Source organism: Athene cunicularia, assembly GCF_003259725.1.
Source record: "Athene cunicularia isolate RWA chromosome 4 unlocalized genomic scaffold, athCun1 chr4_part3, whole genome shotgun sequence".
In the NCBI taxonomy this organism is placed as follows: Eukaryota; Metazoa; Chordata; class Aves; order Strigiformes; family Strigidae; genus Athene; species Athene cunicularia.
Window position 1 is genome coordinate 14950527 of NW_020799100.1, and position 23366 is coordinate 14973892.

The 23366-nt window shown below is 45.6% G+C and overlaps 1 protein-coding gene across 1 annotated transcript in view; it reads right to left on the reverse strand.

Annotated features, from left to right (window-relative positions):
• The window catches only part of GPC3 (glypican 3), a 141112-nt gene that overhangs the window by 70951 nt on the left and 46795 nt on the right, over nucleotides 1-23366 (reverse strand). Inside the window, exon 3 of the mRNA XM_026848867.1 lies at nucleotides 11850-12544. Coding sequence (XP_026704668.1) covers nucleotides 11850-12544 — 695 coding nt within the window. The remainder of the gene's footprint in view (nucleotides 1-11849; nucleotides 12545-23366) is intronic.

A 23366-nucleotide genomic window follows, 5' to 3' on the forward strand; every position in this document is an offset into this window, starting at 1 on the left:
AGCCATGAGCAGAGATTCAATTATTCTTTGAGAAATACATCGTTAAATAATTAAAAAGTTACTGCATGACTTTTTTTTTTTTTTTTTAAACCAGACCAATTCAATTTTGGAAGTATAAAGCCATTATAATGTGTCAGCTAGCAATTAGCTACTGTACACTGTTTATTCTTGAATATAATCTTTGAGTAGAAGGGCAATATTCTTAGAAACACAGCATTAACTTGTTCCTCAATGACTTTAATATGGCTCTTCTCAAATTACTGCTCATAAAATCTCAGGGAAGAAAAATTTACTGATGATATCCCATCTCCTTAATTAGTTCTCTCTCTATCAGCAATTCAATAGCAAGTGTAATATTTATATAAAATAGAGCACACAAGACTTACCACTAACTCTGCTTTAACTGTGATACCAAAACAAGCAGGCAAAAAGCAATGTCTCTTCTGCAAGCTGCGCAGACTGCACTCACAGGTATACGCGGCTCTTCAGATTTATACTTTAATAAATGCTTGTGCTGAAACCATCCCAAAGGTTTTTACGCCATTAATAGTATTTTCTTTGCTATAAAATGCCTTCCTCCCTCCCTGTGCTGAACTGAAAACCCTTTCAACACCGAAGGGTCTCGTACCCATCATTCTTCTGCACTCACCTGTCCCTTACAAAGGGCCATAACCCTACTTATTTCAAGCTCCCCACAGGAATAACCCCCTCCGGGCAGCCACCTTTTGCTCCCTCCATCCACCTTTCTCTTTTCAAAGTCCAGTTTTTGCTGAAACAACAAGGATGGAGGCACCAAAGCTTACCAAATCACTCCAAGGGTTTTTAAGCCGCTGAAAAATCTTCAGCAGAGTAATTACAACCATTTGTTTTCTAGCTAAGCCCAGAGAAATCCCGCAGTACGTTATCCAGCCTCTGGCGAGGGGTACAAGAGGCTCTCCCCATGGCAATGCCATGGACCTTCCCAATCAAAGCCTAAAATAGAAGCGTAATTAATTGTTATTAACAGAAAGTGGTAAAATTATCTCCGCACTGCAGAGATTAGCTGCTGGTAAAATTAATCCATCAAGGCCAACAAAGGGCTTGGGAAAATGCTGTGTTCTTTTTTCTTTTTTTATCATCTGTTGATTTTTCTTAGTTTTGAATCTACCAGTTCCATAGTAAGTTTTTTTTCCCTTACAGTCAGTCCTAGACTAATCCAATTAAAGGTCAGCACCAAGATAATTTACACAAAACATGACAGACAAGGTAAAAAGACTCCCATTAGATTTTTTTTCATGATAAAAGAATTACCTTTTTCCCCAAAACAAATCAGGCTTATTGAAAATGTAAATCATTCTTTTCTATAAAGACATAAATATCTGCAGGGCTTTTTTGAGACTTTGTTGTAACACATCTTGTTTTCACATGTTCTGCGGTTAGTACAATTGAATTACTGAATGACTTACAGCGTTAGATTAGCTTCTGCTTGATTGAGAATATCTTTATAATGGAAATCGGTGTGCACTTTTAACCCTGTTACAATGCTACATTATGTGTCTGATTAATATATTAGAGTGACTCATTCAACAATAGGCTGTTTGCAGACAGAAATGAAATTAATTCAACTTTATCACAACACCTGTACTAACGTCATCAAACTGAGAACTAGAATTTGATTACAAGAAGCAGATTTCAATAAACTGATATGCAGCGATTCCAAAATGAGGGGTGGGGGGAAGCATTAGGTTGGGGAAAAAAAAAGGACTAAATACTTTTAATGCGTTTTTGTGCATCTTCTTTACTTTCCACTCGCCTTGCAAGTTTAGGTAAGGTGGGCATTCCCACAACTCGCTGAACAGATCAAAACCTTGCACCAAAATCTTCAGGTAGAAAGTGCTATTGCTTTCTGGCTCCTAAAAACCTATGGGAACTGCATGAAGCAAGGCTCAGAGATGACCTGGATGTTTTTCAGCTTCTGCCTGGCAAACCCTTTTGGGCCCATCTGCTCTGAGCTACTGGGGCCATTTTGCTGGTCAGAGCAGTCCAGCACCACTTCGTGCAGTTCCCGCTGCTCTCCCTGTACCGTGGGCTCTCCCTGGGGAGGAGACAGAGGATGGATGACTTAAATACCAGCACAGGCAGTTCAGGGACCTACGGAAATATCTGCTCTCCGGTGCTCCGGGGAGCAGCAGCATGAAGTTTATTTGTACAGTGATACAGATCAATATGTGAAATCCAAGAGATAATAAGCTTCAGAAAGAACGACATCACTCAGAGCACATCAGTCACCCCCGAATTACCCTCACTAACCACCAGGCTCCCTCACCCTCTCAGGTCAGTGGCTAAGAGCATCATCTCTACCACCACTGAGAGCATAGAAGCGGTGTGAAAATTCATTAGGTTAGAAAGATATACCTGTATAAAGAACTTAAATTCCCCAACTGCTGGCTTGCCTTTTTTTTTTTTTTCCTTTTTTTTTTTTTTTTTTCTTTTTTTCTTTTTAAATAGAAATAACTCTGCCAAAGTAGCTGTAGGCTATCGGCACAGCTTTTTGCAGCCAGCCTGCTCTCACTCAAATGGGTCTTTGGAAGAATAATGCAGTTAGCAGCAAACTTCACCCTCCGAGAGCAGGCTCCATTCCCTCAGGGGTTTATTAGTGGGGGAACTCCACAGGTAGGAATGGAAAAGGCCACCAGTTCATCTGCAGTAGCCCAAAGAGGCCAAGAGGACTGCTCGAGAGCTCTGCGGCAACGAGGGGTGCACTGCTGCTGCAGACAGCTGAAAAATTTGCCTCGATCGTTTGCTGTAATTTTTTTTTTTCAGCTAAATATATTTGTAGGTTGTGTCTTTCATGCCTGGTACCTCAAAGCCACTTTACAATGTAAAAATTATATAATTCACAGCACCAAATACAGGCAAAGAATTCAAAATAAAGCAAACCACTCATTCCAGCACAGCCCCTCATCCTCTCCAGCGCGAAACAAAATGCTGCTGCTCTGCCTGGGCAGCTCTGGGCACTATTTCTGCTTTGCAGAGGGTCGCTTTTAAGTTTCTGGTTAGTTCTTGGCTCATTCATCAGCATTGCTAATGGGAGAGTTAGCTCTAGTTTTAAGGCAGCAACACTCATGGGGGTTACTGTCACTGGAAGTAAACTCAGCCCAGTTAAGATGAAGGATGCCCGGCGAATGACCCCAGATGGAGGTCTTAGTGGAAACTGCATTCACGGATAATGAGGCCAAAAGAGGGTTTAGTGTAAAAAGCATAAAGAGATGGATATTGGTGAACACGAGTCTGGCATAGCAAAGCTGAGGGTCTTAGCAAGGATGAAAATCTTCAGGAAAGGAAATGGGCCAGAATACATTTTGCTAATAAGGCATCTATGTTAACAGAGGTTGCAGAAGGCTGGAGCAATCTGGACAGCAAGTGAGGGAGCCACGTCCGCGGGGCCGATACTTGGGGTTTTATCTCTCCGATAAAACAAGGATGTGCAGCCAGTTTTGAGAGAGAATCCCAGAGGCAGCTCCCTGATTCTCCAGTAAACACAGAGGGCAACGACTTGTCTGGAGGGACAGTCTGGACTGAGCTAAATATGAAGGAAAGCAATTCATGCCATGGATATAACTTCTCTGTGGGTTCTTGGGAAGTCAGGCAGGTCAGCCCAGACCTGAAAGCCTCCCGTTTCTGCCATGCCCCAGTTTGTTGTATCCTTTGGATAAATTAAATCTGGATCTCAGCAAGGACCCTGAGCACAGCAGGTTTAACTCTGAAGGAGGTTCAGCTGTAAAGCTCAGCTGCAGATACACCTGCAACGAATGGGCTGTGCCCCAGCCCTCCCCTCTCAGAGGGGCAGTTCCTCCCTGCCCAGCACCCCTCCCACCACCCCTGAAGTGGCAGAAGCCTCAAGACACTCAGAGGGAACTTTCTGATGCTGTGATCTTTGGTTCAGCCTGAAACTCAGGGGGTTTTTTCCACTTAAATCCAATCTATTTCAAGACCTCACATTATGTCCTTGTCCATTAAATTTTAATACAAAATGCGACCGTTTGAAATTTCAGAGCCTAAAGCCCAAGGAACAGGCACCCCATACATTCCCCCTGCAATAAGCAGTCTGCTTTGGATGGAATGACACCAGCTTTCTCCTTTCCCGCATCCCAAAGCATCCCATGTCCAGCTGCCAAATACAGCTGTGATGAGAGCCAGGAAAAAGAATGGAGATGAGGAAAATATATATATATATATATATATACACTCTGTGTAGTGAAGAAAACTGCATAATATTGTAGAGCTCTGTATCCTCATTTCCAACTGTTAAGATCATATCCTGCACCATTACTTCTGCTAGCTCTTTGTACTAACGTCAGGGCACCTCAAAACCAAGTATCTTTAAATGCTCGGGAGCCAGCTGCACAACACGAAATCAGCTCCTCCACTAAAACAAGGAACAGGCCAAGGCACGGTATGTGCAAACAGGTACACAAACCCGGTAATTAATCTGCGCAAGATCTTTAGGCTTGTTCTGACTTCAGCTCAGAAAAGATGCAAGACATCCTGCCATGTGCAACCTGCATGTATCTCACTCATGCTGTAGCCAACACATGATTTGAAGTGAGATCAAGCCAGGCTCAGCAGGCGCCCTATAATATTCCCGCCCATAAAATGCAGCAGCCTTAAAAAGCTCTTTTTAAGCCACAGAGTAGTGGGGTTGAACTTGCCACCAGCTGAGTGATCTGCCTCTGACTGAAGTCAATGAAAAGATTCGTGTGAGCCTCAATGCAAAGTCAGGTTGGGCATCAAACACGCTGTCAAAGGATGCTCCCCATGCTGCCATGTGTGCGTGCAGGGAGGAGGGGGAACTGTTAGCAGCTACCTTCTACTTTTAATTAAAAAAAAAAAAAAAAAGCATCATTGCAAATTCAATTGAAATGTCACAACATGCCAGAGGCTAGAACACGTCCAGTTAAAAGGACAGAGGGAGAGCAAAAAAGGAGAGGGCAATATAAAAGTTTACAAATAGAAGCAAAATCAAATGCAATTTTATATTAAACCTGTGCTGATATTCAATGCCATCTCCTGTGGCTTTGTGTTGGCAAGTTTGAGCATCACTGGCTGCAACCCCCGCTTCCACCTAGCAGCTATGTGCAGCCCTGAGTGCTCACCCTGCTTCATTTGGACCCAACTTGGTGACAAATTGACCCAAAGTCTTACCATGTCATCAGGGCAAGCAGGAGGGGAGGCCAGCATGCCACTTCACCCATGCTGGACCCCAGCAGAAAAACGACAAGGTTGACCAAAGACCATGAAAGCTTGCTACCCATGTCCTCCAGAGGCAAAGCTCTCCTTAGCAGTGAATTGTGACACCCATGGCCTCCCTCCCCACGCCAGACAAGAGGTAAAACTCTCACTAGGCTGAGAATAACCCTCTGAGCCTCACTCCCTTAGAGAGCAACCGACGGTCAAGATCATCCATGCCAAAGTCCCTTCCAAAAAATGAGATACAGACTCTTAATTTGCTCCTGTGTATTTGAACATTAAATCAAAAATTTAAGACCAGCAGCAGTGTGCCAAAGTCACTGGATCAAATTGTTGATACTAGGTTGCAAAACTGCGGACATGAATAATTTTTGCCCTTATTCTTCCAGCACCAGCCAAGCCACCAACAACATGGGGATTTCTAGATCAAAGTCAACGCCTTACAGTTCAGCACCCTGCCATATGCTTCCCCAACTATCAGAAAATCTTTAGTATCTGAAACCTCTTCAGACCAGTAATCATAATACTCCCATGATATTTCCACAGGAACAGGAATGTTGCTGACACTGTCCTTGGTGATCAGGTTTATTTTCATCCTGCAGCGTGAACAGATGCTTGCTTTAACACACCTTATCAGGCCCATTACACCACCTATCACAGAATGGTTAACAAAAGTACACGGTAAACAACACCTTGGGATAGCTAGGAGCGGGTCTGAGCTTACTGAAAACCAAAAGCTCACTCATATTTCCAGCTTTAAATGAAAAAAGGAGCAAGCTACCAGCAAGCATTAGAGAACAGCCTGAGGATTAAACTTTGGCAATAAAGAAACTGAAAATACAGAGGCCGTACATCCAGACGACCATCCCATGAGCGATGGCAACAGAAAGCAACCCGCATTAAAAGTACAAAGAAACCGATCCCAGTGTCTCAAAAGGAATGACTTCTCGAACAGCACTGTAATTTCAAAGCTTTCCTTACAAGTCTCTTGCCAGCTCTAGCACAGAAAGAAATCCATTAGCAGATAGGAAAATTCACCAGAGCTCCCTGCTGCTGCAACCCACCAAGCAAAGCAGCTTCCAGCCAAGTTGCCAGGTGAACCAGCTCCAAAAGCAGCTCCCGGGCAGCATCCAGGGAAAAGGGCACCAGCATCGCCATGCCAGAAAATGCACTGAATCACTGTGTATGGAGACAGGTGATATTTTCATCCCTGGGTGCCAAAAGTTCATTTACTTACATATTCTTGATTTTCATCCCTGTGTATCTGCTGGTACTGCAAATTTCTAGACTCAGTTTGCAACAGAGCAATGCCTCTCTCTGTGGCGCTACAATCAAAGTAGAGGGCTATCTTTTCAGCATGCTCATGGCCTCCCTACCAGGATTCCTCAAAAAAAAAAAAAAAAATCAAGGGCAAACGAGGGTCCAGTGTGCCTGACTGATCCCCTGTGGGGGTCCCCCAGCAGCTTCCAGTGGCCAGTGTCAGAGCTGGGCTCACACCCAGCACACTGCCCATCCTGGCTGGGGTGAGCGCTCCAGCTTCAGGATAAAACCAAACCCAGGCAGCTCTGTGGCGTTGCTTCCTCAGCAGCTCTGCTGCACGACTACATAACGTAGTTAACCCAGACCTCAAGAGTCTTTTAAAGGTGTCTGCAGGGAAGTAAAAGAGCAGGGATCTGCTCACCGTACAAGCACGTTGAGAACTGCAAGCTGTTCCCACAGGGCACTGGTACCCTTCCTCTCACCTGCTCCTCTCCTCCGCACAGATGGTGGCAATCAGTTGAACAAAGGTCTGGCTATCTTCATTTTGCAATTTAACAGGAGTTTTTTTTCTCAGCCATCAGTTCTGAGTGAATAAAAATGTTCCCAGCTCTCTCCTTTCTAGGCAGATAGAGCTGGGCACTTTTACCTACTGCAAGGGGAGCCAGGGGGGCTGGGCAGCTCTATCAGCCCATGTCTTTGCATTTCTCCCTAGAGATGCAGATGTCCAGGCTGGTGCACACCTGCCTGACAAGCCTGGACTAACTGAAGTTTCCTGATATGTTTTTCTGGTGGTGGGCTGCTGGTGGTTTTAATAATGTACTTTTTTTCTGTGGGACTTGTAAGACTCATCTTGTATTCCTTTGCAACCTGCTTCAATTCCCAGACTCAACCATGTTACAGACACATCAGCTCCACAGTATCTTGTGTGCAACCCTAATTACACTAAAACATACAGGTCCTGCCAAGCAGGGGGGACCAGCAGCTGCAGCATTATGTCCAGACAGGGAGGGACCACACAACAGCCAAAGGGCAGGAGAAGTCCTGCCACCTGCATCTGAAGGGCTGGGAGGGGACACATGCCCTGCTAGGTGTGCAGGACAAAGCAGCCAAGGCAGCCAAAACCCACATTCCTCTCTCTGACGGCTCACACCTGTAGTGCATCCTCCTCCTCACGTGTAATACATGGCTACAGCCTCACCCCAAGCCACCCATCTTTTCTGGTTCGTGTCTCACTATGCTGTGAGCTGCCTGTTGTCTCCCACTCTGTTGGGATGGGTTCAAAACCCTGACGAGTTCCAGGGGCGGGGGAAGAGCATTAGGAAAAAAATACGTAGAAAAATTAATAACTGTCAAATCAACAGCCTTCACACCTCAACTCTGCAAAATTTCAGAATAAATTTAGAGTGCTGGCTTAAGGTAGGTAACCCCAGAGGAGATCAACTATTAGCTATGTAAGGCACCCAGACCTATTGTCTCTCTTGTACTACCAACAGCAGAGAAAACATTAACTTCAAAAGCTGCTGGGGTTGAATATTTTATGAAGTTTATTTGTACTGCATCTCTTCGATTGTCTTTGTGGTAGAAAGCACGAACAGACTGACTAAAATCACTCTTTCCTACACATTCATGATTAAAATATCTACAAGAGGTGGATGTACTAGGCACATTTTCAACCAGGGAAAAAGTAGCAGATCAGAAAATTAATATAGATGTAGCCCTAGCAATTTTTTTTCCCCTCAATCTGCCCTGAGACTCAGCCTGCTTGATAAAGTATTTTAATAGCATATTTTGGGGGTGAAGTTTTTAAACAGACAAATTTTAGAAATAATAAAGCTCTAACACACACCATCACTGACAAATTAGCTATTAAAGCAAGGCTTGGGATGGGAATTGTCTACTGCCATATTACTGAATTTACTCTTCTGCATTGCTGTTTACATCCCAGGAACAACACCAGCTCATCGTTGGCTTACATTTAAATGCATGCCTGGAGGCACAGAGTTTCCAAAAGCAGATTAACACCAGCACAACTCCTCATCTTGGGGACTGCAGAGCTCCTCAGAAACCTACCTGGAGGGTCTGCATCGCCTCTGCAGCTCAAATTCATGTGCCCTTTGCAGCCAGGTCTGGTACAAGAGGGGTCCAGATCCCCATGCAAATGCCTGCACCCAGCCTAGGGGTGGGTGGAAAGGGGGACAGAGGAGCAGGAGCATGGAGGAAGGATGGTCGGTGACGTAAGCACCTGAGAGCCTGAAATACCAGGGGGAAGAACCACAAGAATGCCACCAATACCACGAAAAACCAAAGCTGCGCAAAGGACAGGCAAGGGCAGTAGTGTTGTTATTCAGGCTATAATTACTACAGGCATGGAAGATAAGTTTTCCGTAATTCCAGGGGATTTTAATGACAATTAAATAACCTGTCATTATCCTTAATAACATACAGGTGAATTGAACTTTGCCTACAGAAGTGGTGATGGCCAAGGTCAGTAATCAAGAGGTCAATACGAGAAGCCAGCACAGCAGCAAAGGCCCCACATTTTCAAAGACAACTCCCACGGCATTTTATACTTTGATATGACAGTGGTGTCTAAAACCAATCATATTTGCAGGATAACAGTAAATACAACTGTTTGCTTCCGGGTATTCTTTGAAACATAATATGTGCTGATAAATTTAACAGAGAAACTTTCATTCCAACACAGCTAAAAAAAAAAAATAATCATATTCTATCATTTACAGGCAGAGCCATTTACCCCAGACTCCAGATGCAGAGCAGCTATCAGAGTCAGGCCATCTGCAATGCTGTAGTTAAGATTGTCAGCACTTCCATTACTGTCTTATTCCTCTACTGAACAGCTCGTACCTTCATTTGTAGAAAAAGTTGCTCTGGGCTCAGGTTTGACATAAGAGCCTTAGCTGAGCAACACTGGTGTTTTAAAAATAAATTTTAAAAACCCAGTGGCTATTCTCTTTTAGTGGCAGTTGCCAGACAATTGGCTTGCTTGGCTTGTTTTTTTTTCCTCTGCACTCCTGTAACTCAAAAATGTCTCTAGAGCAAGTAAAAGAATCACTCAAGTATTAAATAATCAAGAGGAGTTATGTTTAAATAAGTACCTAACTATATACGGCACTAATGAATTCAAAAAGCTCTACCAAGTATGAAAGCACTGAATGTTTTTGCAATGCTCAGTGATTTTTTTATTTTAAAGGAAGTCAATTTATGTTCTGGTTTGGCAGAGGATGGGCAGATTATGGCTCATGTTGACTTTAGTGGCACTCCATCTACTCATCCTCCCACAAACACATTCTCAGTAGACAGATCAAGGTCTCAGTACTTGATAATATAACTGACAGTCATGTTCCTTCACTGTATACATGGACATCTTCAAGAAAAATTGTATTTTTATTGTTGTGCCAATAAAAGAAGGATATGGGAGGACAAACACTTATCCTTTCAGGATCGTACAGCAACGCACATGTTGTGTGTGCTTGTAAAACCTGGCATACAGCCTGTAAGGGCAATGTTTCCGTACAGCCTTAGCACCCACAAGCATGGCAGGTTTGCTGATGCAAAACATGTTGGATGCTTTTGCTCACAGCTGAAAATGTTGACTGATCTTTCGAGATCAAATATGCTCACACTACATGTAGAAGTAAGTTTTGTTTCTTACTGCCTTGGGGGCTTCGAGTTGAGCTGGGTTTTCTCTCTTGTATACATCATTATCATCTGTAACAAATTCTCCATCTCACCTAACCTCAAGCTAAACCTACAGTTACATCTCTGCTCCTTTGCTGTTCCAGAGAGGGTTGACAGGTTCTGAACAAAGAGAGAACCACCTGCCCTGGCTCCATGGCAGCAGAACTCGAGCCCAGCAGAGCTGTTGCGCCTGGACACCATCAGCTGGAACCTCCCTGAGGTCCTGGGGACACAAGAAACACTTGCCGGGTTGCTGTAAAACAGGGGTTTTCTGCAGAAAGTGGTTAAGGCATGCAGGTTGAAAGCCAGTGTCCTGCACCATACTCCGGAGCCTAACATGCTGCCTATAAATCCTACCTTCACCCATCTGCCCAGGTGACCAACACCAAAACCCAGCCCTCAGCCACAGCCTCCTCCTGGTCAGCCCAACACAGGAGTAATCCAACTAACTGGAGATTTGGTCCTTAAAATCCCTTTTAAACAAGAAAGAGAGTTTGCACCATGTACACCAAACTACCCAGGGGGTGTGAAACCCCCACGTGCCACCATGTTATTTCACAGCAGGCATATGTGCAGTGGCATGTCTCGAGCAATCACACTGAGCAAAGATGGCACGTAAAACAGCACAGAGGAGTGCTGCTGGCCGAATGCCACATAGCTCAAAATCCACACATAAGGCAATACACTTCCATGGTCCCCCAAAAAGATAAAGAGTTACTTACAGTGCAAGTACTACAGTGACCTACATAAACACAGTTCTTTTGTAAACAGGAGTCAGGAATGACAAGAACAAGCAGCTAACAGGGAAACGGTGACAGATTTTAATCATCATTTGCTTTAAGCAAACTGTAACAACATTCCTGCACCTCTGCCCCCATCCTCAACTCTGCCCTACCTGCACAGAGCAGCTCAGCTGCATCTCAAGGAAAATCTCCTCTGCGAAACAAGCATCACATTACAACAGTCCATTTGTCCTTGGCGTTCAAACAGAGCAGCAGGACTTTCTGAACAAGAAAGCCTCAGTCTCTCAGGAGGCTCAGAAATTCACACAACATGTTTTTAAAGAGTCAGGTCACTCTTAATAAATAAGAAATAACCTCATCCCTGGGATTAAATGCAGCCCAGAACTGGAATGAGTTACCAAGAGGGAAAACCAGATCTCCTTTAGTAAACCAGGAAGCAAGGGATGGCACAGTAAATGCCTCTGCTTGTCATCTGTTTGGAGGTACATTTTAGTGATGTTAAGGAGGCAGGGGACACCTGGAGAGCAGGACCAGCCTTTCAGAGCTACCCAAGACAAGCACAGCACCCAGAGAGTACTGAAGATGCTGGGACATCTCAGTTGCCTCAAGCTACATCTCAGCTACAAGGTTGATGGCAGGATGACTCCAGACCCTTCTGCTCTGACCAACCTAAAAAAAGGCAAAGGCCTTAACTGAAGTCCAGGCCCCACAAACAAGTTTCAAATGCCACCAAGTTTTTTTTTAAAAAAGTCAGAGAATTGGCAGGTTGGGGGGAAAGAGAGAGAAGCTACTAATTGGAGCATTTGGGGTTTGTTGGCTGGAGAAAAGGGGTAGGTTGGTTTCAATATGTAGAGCTCGTAGAACACAACTGAGCCCTGCTGTGACAAACGGCTCGGGGAACCACAGAAAACTACTCACGGTTGTCGAGAGCTTTCCTTCGTTCTTCTGCACATGGACGATGGCATCCCGCACCAAGGAGAAGAGGTTCAGGAGGACATGCTCCATGTCATAGATGCCGTGCATGCCTTTGGTCAGCCCCTCCAGAGACCCGATGTACTCTCGCCAGTGGTTATCAATCTCTACAACGCCTGCCAAGCATCCTTGCATCACCGCACCGCAGTAGCCAGCACAGGGCTTGGCCAGGAGGAGCCCCTGGCAGTGCGAGCAGTACCACATCTTTAGCAGCGCTCGTCCACAGTCCTTGCTGAATTTTAAGTGGTCAGTAGTGTTTATCACCTCGATTCCCAGGTTGAGCGCCTGCAGAAAGACTCGCGTGGCCTGCAGCGACTTGGACACCTGCGTCATCATCATCTTCGGGTAGTTACCAAAGACTTTGAGGTCCCTCCTGGCTGCCCGCAGGCATTCAGTCATTTCCACAGAGGGATCAGGGAAGCCGGGATTAATCAAGTGCGAGTAAACCAAAGGGAATAAACTGTCAAAAAATTCATTTATCATGTCATTAACACTGATGTCAGAGCCCAGTATGTACAGCGAGACATCAGTAAAAAGTTCTCCAACAAACTTAAGAGCTCTGGGCCCCATGCTCTGGTAGTGGGTCCTAAACATGCTGTTGGTGAAGTTTCTTGCATGTCGCACTACAATTTCAAAGGCTTCTGCAAAACAGAACCAAAAAAAGTTATTAAGAGACGATGAGCTCAGAAATGTGGAGGCTAACGTTATTCCACGTTGCTGCTGCAAAGGCTGGCCCCATCCTGCCCACTTTGGGTCAAATGCCTGCTGGCAGCTGTGCCTGCTGCAAGACTTACCAGCATCAGCAATTTTCAGGGGAAATGCATATATTCTTTAAACACAAGCTACACTTCAAAATGGCAAAAAAACTATGATCTAGTTAATATCTCAGCTTTTAAAGAAAATATTGATTCAAGAAAAGGGCTAGACTGCAATTTCTTTCTCTCCCCCTTTCATATTGATTTGAAATTAACAGAAATTCTATCTCGAGACTTAATTTAAGACAGAGATAAATGTTTGACAAACTGTACAGTGTTTAAAATCAGGAAACAGTAAATGCTGACATTCCATTTTGAAGAGGAAAATATTTATAGGAGCTTAATCACAGAGGATATTTGGACTTGACCCCCAGCACCTGCCCTGCACTGTGTCCTCAAAGCCCTTTGAAAAGCCCCTGAAGTGCTGTAGCTTTGCTGAATGCACCAGGCTCAATTCTGCTGCAGATCCAACATTTCATCTGCCCTGGACATGAGCTGCTCCATGGTCCAAAGTGATGCCGAAAGCCGCCAACCCAGTGTCCAATCTGTGGGTGCCCAGCCAGGACCACTCTCACACACAAGTTGTGACAAACTGTCCCATGAAGCTCAAGTTTTACATGGAGACCATCAACTTGCTAGGAAAAAACAGGGTGCATTTTCCCTTCTCCACTTTCAAAGCCTTAAGGACTTTCTGCCCCCAACTCCTGCACGCAGCAAGCAGGAGAGCCTCCAGCAGCACAGTCACTGCACGGTTATCCCCTTAACTACAGCCCTCCCTCACCAGGAGGCTTCCAAAATATCCATACTCAGGTATGTAAAGACAATATAGTTACACACACCACATTTTGCAAGCTAAAGCATTACAAGGGGAGGCCACCAGGGCAAACTAAAGTCTTTTTCTTCAGTCAACTCTCTCTATCAGCCTGTGTCCCACCCTCCAGGGTACTATCCATAAAATGCTAAAAATAATGAACAGTCTCTCAGTTCACAGGTCACTGACATCCCGCGATGTAACTGCTCTCAACTGTGTCACTCTGGGAACACACATCCAGGCTCAATTTGCATGAAAATTATTCATGTTCAATAATTAAAGGGAGCGTTTAATTTTTAAAGCCATAAGTGTTATTTTTGCCATTTGTCAAGGCTGGGATGCAGCTGAGCATGGCCTGACACATCTCCACGGGGGTTCAATATCAACGCTATCACAAGCAACGTCAGGCCTTGCTGCTCGCCCTGCATAACCTCTCACAGAATCATCTAGGTTGGAAAAGACCTTGAAGATCATCCAGTGCAACCATTAACCTCACACTGACAGTCCTCAACTATACCAAACCCCTCAGCGCTATGTTGACCCGACTGACTCTTAACCCCTCCAGGGATGGGGACTCCACCACCTCCCTGGGCAGCCCATTCCAACACCCAACAACCCCTTCTGGAAAGAAATGCTTCCTGATATCCAGTCTAAACCTTCCCTGGTGCAACTTGAGGCCATTCCCTCTTGTCCTATTGCTTATTACTTGGTTAAAGAGACTCATCCTCAGTTCTCTGCAACCTCCTGTCAGGTAGCTGTAGAGGGCGGTGAGTTTTCCCCTCAGCCTCCCCTGTGAGGACAGGCTGACAGAGTTGGGGTTGTTCAGCCTGGAGAAGAGAAGGCTCCAGGAAGACCTTCAGTACTTCAACGGGGCCTGCAGGAAAGCTGGAGAGGGACTCTATCTGGGAACATAGGGATAGGATAAGCGGTAATGGTTTTAAACTGAAAGAGGGCAGATTTAGATTAGATATAAGGAAGAAATTCTTCCCTGTGAGGGTGGTGAGACACTGGCACAGGTTGCCCAGAGGAGCGGAGGGTCCACCCTTCCCTGGAAGGGTTCAAGGCCAGGCTGGACGGGGCTTTGAGCAACCCAATCTAGTGGAAGGTGTCCCTGCCCATGGCAGGGGGTTGGAACGAGGTGATCTTTAAGGTCCCTTCCATCCCAATCTATTCTAGAATTCTATGATTTTGTCCACAGTTCCCAACACCCATGCCAGGACTGCTCCAGCAAGCCCAGAGCAACCATCTGTGTTCCCAGATGACAGCAATCCTTCCTAACACCACAGACTGAGGGATGCAGCAATGTAAGGATGTAGAGCCCCTCTCTTCATGCTTCCCTCGCCATGACAGCAGGCATCTCGCTCCTCACACCCATACAAAGTATTCCAAAGCTCTCCAGGCACAACAGCATGTCTGACAGAGCAGGGTAAACATGCAGGCTATGCAAGCAGAGCAAATTCTGGCTGCACTGTTATTAAAAGTTTTAAAACAACAAAAAAAAAGTCTCTTTAAATAGGGCACATGGATTATGAAACTTTTTTTCCTTCTTTATCCTCAAGAGCACCAGAATAGCTTTTGCCTCAAAGAGCACAAAGAACTTTTTGGACCAGTGTTTTTTTGACAGCAGTGCAGACGGTGCCAGGATTTTCATGCTGTGCTTCACCATTCGCCTTTAACCTTTTCTCTGTTAGTTCCCTTAGAAAAAGTCATCCCTCTTCCCTTTTCACGCTCCTCTGTGCTTTGCAAGTTATCAGAGCCAAGGGACTCTCCGCTGATTAGAAAAATATTCCAAGCTCCTATGCAAACCTCCTATGGCGAGAAATGCTTCAGAAAGGAACCGAGAACAGTGGCGTATCAGAAGAGCATGCACACACAGTCCCACTGCTTTAAAGGTCATGACATGCACATAATTTTTATCATAATAACTGGCTAAGAGTGTCTATTTTATGCGCCTTGGAGCTTTTGCATATATCCATTAGAGAGCGCAACAGGGACTATAAAAGCATATGGAGCCTCCTGCTGCCCTATTAATAGATGCAAGAAATAATAAAACTTTGTAAAAAAAAAAATAAGAGTCCAAAATCTCTCATACCCAACTCTCATAGCAGTTGCTTATTCTGAAATATTCCTTGCAAAGGGCTCCTGAAAGAATATTAAAGCCCCAGCTGCCAGCAGCAGAAGGACCCACAGCCAGACTCTTAGCATTTCAAAGAGGAAGAAATTTTGTGGGTCAGTCCCCTGTGCTCCCAACAAGTGAGCCTCGCAGGGAAACAGAGGGGACACCACCACCTTACAGAAGCGACACAAGCTTCTGATCCCCCTATAAAACCCCACAGCCTGGATTTGCTGTTGGTAAAATCCGCCCTGCTCATAACATGATGTTATTGAAACTCCTATTGCTGAAGGATGGCTAAATCTTTTCTTTCTTCTTCTTTTTTTTTTTTAAAAAATTCTTTCAGGGATATTTTCAAAAGCCACAATTTAAGGCAGTCAGTTTGCAGGCCTAGACGATTTGCAGATAAATACCTTAACAGCACTGATAAATCATAGCATCAGACTTGCACCCAACTTCCAACAGGCAAAGGTACCGCAGAGCGGAGTCCACATTTTACAGTCCCAATAGCTGTAGCTATACAGACACAGCAGAACTGGACCATGCCACATGGTTATGTACTTGCTTTTAAAGTATTTTATGTGATTAGTAGGGGAAGAAAAAAAAAAAAAAGGCCACTTTGGGTTGCACTAAAATTTAAAGAGCCCTGATCCATGAGTCTGACCCAGGGAGATGACAGCCTGAGCTGCTGAGGGCCACCACACCAAGAAGTCAGTCCTGCCTGGGTAGCTCTTAAGCACATTTCAGCCACAGGTACCTGGAGGAGCTGAACACATGAACACGTTGTACTCCAAAGTCATTTCAGTCAGAACAGTGACAAAACCTGGGAGCGATTTACACCCCACAGCACTATGGTGCCACACCCCAGGATGGATGGGAAAAACCGTACTGTGCCCAGGTGAAACAAAGGGACTGTATGCAGGATGAGAGCCAGAGCACCATCACCTGCAAAGCATCATACCTGGTGCACTGGTACTGTACATCTCTTGACTACCTCTGTCAGCGGCAGTTTATCAGGGCTCCCAAGGGATGCGTGAAACAGCTGAACCTCTACTCTAGACCACAGTTATCAGGCATCAGTTGAAAAGCACGGGCTATTACTTATTTTTCCAGCAGGACTCTCGCTGAAGCACCTGGAGAGGAATTGCTGGCCAGTTCCAGCAGCCAGGAGGGAAGGACTAAGCTGCTTTCAAAGTGCAAAAGCTCCCCAGAACACAGCCCAGGGAAAGCAGCACAGCCACTGCAAACTGGCAATTAGAAAAAAGAAAATAAATTGTAAAAGAGCCTAACAGTGCCCTGAGTGGGGATTAGTGGCAGAAGGAGGGATCACTGTGTTCTCAGCTCAGATAAAAAGAGTCTGCTGCTTAGTAAAAACGCCAGCTTTCCTGAGAAGGCGCATTTGCTCCTGAGCTGTGGCTACTTCAAAGGGGCCGATGTCGGGGCCGGAGGAGCTCCAGATTAACCTGCCGGCTCCCCCAGGCTGCAGGAGGCTCCAACCGAGTCTGGGACTTGATGGGTTTATTTAAGAGATTATGTGATGCAGTCGCCCGAACCGCAAGGAGTAGGTGCGAGTGACCCCAGCATTCCCGCACAGCATCTCCCCGGAGCCAAAATCTGACAGCAACTGCACGGCCAGGACAGCTACAGAGACAGCACCCAGCCCCGATCCTGCACCCTCAAGCCTGAGCTCAGCGAGTGCAGCTTTTTCAAACCCCTTTGGTTGCTTGAGAAGTGCTGCTGCCAGGAACAGGGAGGTCTGTCCTCCCTCTGCCGCGCCGTGCCAGTTGACCGAAGAACAGCACCGCAGCAGCCAGCTCCGCTCGCCACCACGCCACGGGGAGAAGGTGTGAGCTGGCACACAGCGGGGCACAGGGGCAAGCGGATCCGCCACGACATGCCACGGGTGACGCTTGCCCCTCTGTTACTGAGCCACTCTTGGTCTGCTGCAAACACAAGCTTCCCACACGGACAGCTGCCCTCCTCTGTGCATCACACGGCACACCAACCGCATCCTCTTTGGCGAAGGCACACCAAAGACGAGGGAGCTGCACAGCAAAACTTGCTGCATCAGCAGCACATCTTCCACGGTGCACCTTGTAAGGGATCAAAGTGGGGTGGAGGTGCAGGATTGTGTGACCCATGCACCCCTCAGCACATGAACACCAAGGGGTTAAAACTGCACCTACAACCTTGGTTTTACCGCTTCTTGATATCTGGGCACACAAACCACCCAGCCATAAAGCTCCCTCTGAGCAGGGAAGCTGCTGCCACAGCTGCTCCCACTGCCCATCAGGAGCTGAGCCCCCACCTCCCATTTGCACCTTCTGAAAAACTGGGCAATTGTCTGCCCACGTTAAAAGCCTTATCTTGGCCACAAAGACATGGAGGAACTACAACACGGTTTGTTATTTCACTACCAAGAGCTAGTGAAGACAAGGCTCAGTTTTATTTTTTGGGAGACAGCCAGGCAAGTAATCCTAGACAAGGTCACTGTGTCACCATCATGTTGCTACCTCCCCATAAAGGCTTCAGGACTTTGTGGCAGAGTGGCGAATCCTCACAAACTACCCCAAAGTGGAAAACAAACAAGAAACTGATTTCTGTGCAGTAGAAACCTCCCTTGAGATCAACACGGATCACTGGCATCCAGCTGAATTTCTCTCTCTGCAGGTGATGCTGCATTTTGTGATTCACTGCACCTTTCCCGGGATGCTGCTGCTTGGAAGCCCTGGGCTGCAGGCTGCAGTGTTGCATGGAACACTTCCCTGTCCGGCACGTGGGACCATTTTCAAAACTCACCAGCTCTATATACCAACATGCACCTTAAATGCCTTTTAAGTGTGATCGTGCCATTTCTCCTCTGATAAATTTCATCTGTGGATTCAACTGCTCCAAGGCAGCAAATGAACCAGCTCGATGGATTTGCTGAAGTCCCTCTTTCAGGTTCTGATGGCTCTTTGGGTTGGCTCCCCACACAATCCCTACTCACAGGACCTGGCACCAAACTCTGTGCAAGGCGCATCAATAACCACAGGAGCCAGAGAGCCCCTGGCCTGCCCAGATTTCACTTGCTGAGCTGCCCCAGCTCTACCTACTCTCTGGCACTTCCCTGCCGATGGTAAAACCTCATTTACTGCCTGTGAAATGACCTATTGATGCAAATCCCTCTCCCTTCACTCCTCAGGACACAAATCACATCAGGAGAGAACCAGGCACTGGAATCCCTCACAGTAATTGTTTCCATCCTGAGGAAAAAACATGGGTCTCCGGCCAGGGTGGTGGATAATCCATCAATTAATCTGGTCCTAACACATCCCCTTCAGGTTTCCAAACCTCTAAAAGTCCCATACACCTAAAACCCTCAAAAAACCCACCGATGTTCACAGATAGGAATTCAAATACTCATCAGGGAAATGCTAAAAGTTTTGGTTTTTGTAAGCTCGCCAAAATATTTTCTGACACTGTAACTGCTAGGGTACTGCTAGGAAGCAGCAAAAGGAGCCATAGGCATCCACGTGTGAGTGAGCTCTAAAGAAGGAAATACTTCTTTAGTATCTTCAATGAATCAGACAACTTCAGACTCATTGCAACAGCCCGTATTCCTGAAAGACACACAAAAGAACTCACCAAGAGAGAAACAACTGTTTGCAATAACGGCCTGGCCGCCACAGGCACTACCGGTGAGATGAACCACAAGTCATTTTTCAAACAGCAGGTAATATTTATTTACAAACCTGGAAGAGGTTTGCAATATATTGAGCAGAAAGGAAACAAAATCCAAGAGATTTTCCCCTAGCAGCAATAAGAGCAGACTCCAGATTTGTTCCGTTATGATTTACACTACACTGCAAGTTTTTAACAACATTATCTGGAGACAAAAGCTCTTCTAAGCAGCGTAATTACTTTTGTCTGTGGCATTACAAAACCCATCAGATGGTGCCACTCCTGCTCTTACAGGGTTTGTTTCTCTGAACACATTCGGGTTTAGATCTTAGGAAATGCTTTTTCAACTATGACACAGCCTTCTGGATTACTTTTACAATATTGTCACCATAAAAATTATGGCCTCAAACTCCCCAAGATTATGAGATTAGCTTCAAAACATTAGTAATAAAAATTGTAACAATTCAGTTATTCTGTCTTCTAAATTTTAAGCCATCAAGGTTTGCACTCTCTACCTTTGCTCCACCACCACCAGACCAAGAGAGAAAAAGTCCGATATTTAAATGAGAGGGGGCTCCTTCCAGCTCCGTGCCCACGACCCTTGCTCCTGCTGGAGCCAAGTTAAAAGTTTCCAAAGTCAGTGCTTCTCACCAGCCAAAGCCAAATCATTATGGCTCTTGTCAGAAAAGCATCTCTCCTAATTACCTGTGCCTATCAAAATGCCAAGCTCCAAAGCCATTTATTTTTAATTGTTCAGCTTATTTAGCACCCTGGCATTTTAAAACGCACTCCCTGAAGTTTCCAATAAAAATACTGTATGCTAGCATCTCATTAGAGCCACTCAAAACGCCCTGAAAACACGCTCCTATTATATTCTAGGTAACAGTCCGACTGTTAGGCAATTAGTCACACTGTGGTTCACCCATTTATTATTTATATCCTGCGCACAAAAACTTTTGTTAATGCAGATAGCAGAGCCCACCTATGCAAGCTGCTGCAAGTGCAGAAGCAAGGAGACAAGAAATGCTGGTGCCTGCAGCTCCCCACTTCCAATCAGCCCCTGCCTGGAAGTGCAGTGCTCCGTACCCCATGCAGGCATCCGTACCTCACAACAACAAAAGCAGGGTTAGGGATGCTGGAGAGGACCACAGGAAAGCAGCTTTTCTTTCAAGGAGCACCAGAATGCCTTGAGAGATCCCTGGAGACCCTTGGGAGTACCCACTTCAATGTAGGAAATCTAAACTGTTAAGTGAAATTAAAAAAAAAAATAAAATCACAAACACCTCTCATGAATGACTCTGCAGTAAAGTATTTTCTGGGGCTTCATGCTTGAACACATGGCTGTGGCGGTTTTTTATTAAATATGGGTTGCACATCTATTGTATAATTTGTTTTCCCCAGCACCAAGAAATATTCCGCTTTGTGCCATGACAGATGTGTGAATACCTAAGAGATTCCTGAAAATTTAATAAAGACAAAGTTAAAAATGCAAACAGTCAGGGCTGGCACGAGTGGTGGATGAACATGATTCTTTATCAAAACCAAGGGGAATGGGAGGAATAAAGGCCTGGAGAAGCAGGCTCAAACCGAGCTCTGGGAGCACAAGTAGGAAGAGCAGAAACAGAGATATGCAAGAGGCCTCTGCAGCAAAAAGGTGGCTGTTGTGCTGGTAACCTGTCAGACCAAAGATAGAGAAACCTTCTCCCATGCACCCCACGCCCCATCCTGGCGCTGAAACCCACATAAGGGTTGGAGTCTGAGTCCGGGCTCCTCTTCATCACCGGGCACCAGTTTAGGGATGCATCATGCAGCTGGACCACTGGGAAGCGGCGTGGCAGAGCCCGGATGCAGGAGGGACCGAGGACAGAGGGAAGCCTTTGGCTTGGAGAGCATCAATTCTGCACCCACCATTTGTGTGGGGTGATGGCTGCTCCTGCAGAAGTGATTTACTGCAAAGGAAATGGTGGGTTTATCCTCGTGCAGAGCTCCCTGAGATGGCTGCAATAGAGAGAGCAGGAAACAAACTGCTGCTCCACAGGGCAGAGACCGCTGGGGTCAGAGGGGTCTCCCCAAACCCAGCCTGTGGGAAGGCAGCAGGGAGTGCTGAGCTGGCAGAGCTCTGAGTCAGCCAGCGAGGAGTTTGCTTTCAGCCACACGCAGAAATACGTACACTGTAAATATTTCATATTTTCCTCTTTCCCTCTAAAGGGGAAAAGTTAATTAAACCAATCCCACAGAACTGAAAATAAATCACTAAAGACAGCACCACCAGGCTTTTGTTATAATTATATCAATAACATGCCCAGAACTAATGTCACATCACTGGGGATCTTTCACCTTCACCAGTTTTTTCCATCCCAAATATTTACACTCCTTGCTCCTAGTGCCTCTTACCTCTCCCCAGTTTTCTGCAGAGATGACTGTCTCCATCTACAGCTCTGATTCTGAGCCAGCTGCTCAGCCAGGGAGCACAGCCCAGCACAGCAGGAATAGCTTCAAGAACTCCAGGAAAGGGGCACCTCTGCCCTGGGCAGACAGAGATATTACAGACTCAGACATTTTACCACTGCACAGCCACATCTGGGGTTGTTTTGCTTTGTTTTTATTTTTAAACACAAAGTGCATTTCCAAAAAATAGAGGAGACACAAAGAAACCAGCACTTGGTCGCCCCCCCTGCCATATTTTACTGATTGGAGGCTCCAACATCCTCTCAATGGGGGTTATAAAGATACTGAAAAAGCTGCATGTCTCAAGATGAATGATGATCCACATTTTAGGCAGAGGGCAAGTGATTCCATACACTCCCCCCCCAATTTACAAGCCAAGCATTTCTAAAGACCAGGACATCCATTTGTGTAGTTCCTTCATTTATTTTGAACTAAAAGTTATAAGCAATTTCTGAAGGAAGCATATGCCTAGCAATTCCTTTATTCATCAGAACAAATGAAGATAAAGCAAGCCACTAGGTCAAGTTGAGTTTGTATTCAAAAATTCTAAAAAAAAAAAAAAAGTATTTCGAAGTGCATTGGTGTCAGTAACTTTAGAGCAAGGCAGATCTGAGACAGGTTTTCCAGGCTCCCTTTCATTCCAGCGGGCTTTTATCAGCCTGTTAAGTCTCCAACAATGGAGAGCAGACTATTTATTTAAGCAGCAAATTCCTTCCTTTATAATCTCCCCATGCCAAATTCTCTTTAAAGTTATCTCAACTGTCTGATGAAAAGCAAATGGCAAAAGATCAGTTCTTGATCCCTATAGTAACACGAAGGACGTGCACTTATTTAAGGGCACCTGGTTGACCATTTTTAAGTCACTCCAGCCCCTTTATTTCTGATTTCAGCAGCCTACCTTTGCTGGCAGAACTTGGGAAAGGCATTTGCTCAGTAACATACAGCAACCAGCATCGGTGTGACTCTCTTCCCCTAAGGAGCAGCTGTTTCCAAGACACAGAACAGGGCCCAGGCTCTCAAAAGCAATTTAGTGATTTTTAAGCTGATTGTCTCAAGATACCTCAGAGAAGGACAGAGGTTTCCAACATGGCAATGAGACCATCTCAGTAGCACAGTGCAACCAGCCCCTCCGGTGCTCCCTGGCAGCATCCGACTCGCTGAGTGCACACAGAGTATTTTAGCAGCATCTTACCGAAGGCGGAGCAGGGTACCCAAACCCCCATCCTGTCCAAGACACCACAGGGACACACAGGACATCATATCCACACCAGCACCACTACAACAGGGCTCACAACATCCCAGACACACAAACACCAGGCACCGCCTCCACCTGTTTAAAAAAAAAAAAAAGTATCTACCCACAGTCCCAGTTTCCAGACTCAGTGTTTCCCAAAAACTAGACTCACTTCTTTCCTTCCTTCCCTTCTCTGTGGTATTTTGAGCAGAGCTGTCAAAAACACTGTTTTGCTGAGGGGTTTTGGGTATTGGGGTTTGTTTGTTTGTGGGGGAGGGTGGTTTGGTGAGGTTTTTTGGTTGGGATTTTTTGTCGGTTTTCTTCATTTGTTTGGGGGAGTGTTGTTTGGTTGGCCTTTTGGGGGCTTTGTTGGGTGTTTTTTTTGTTTGGTGGGGAGTTTTGGTTGGTTGAGGTTTTAGTTTGGTTGGGGGGGGGGGGT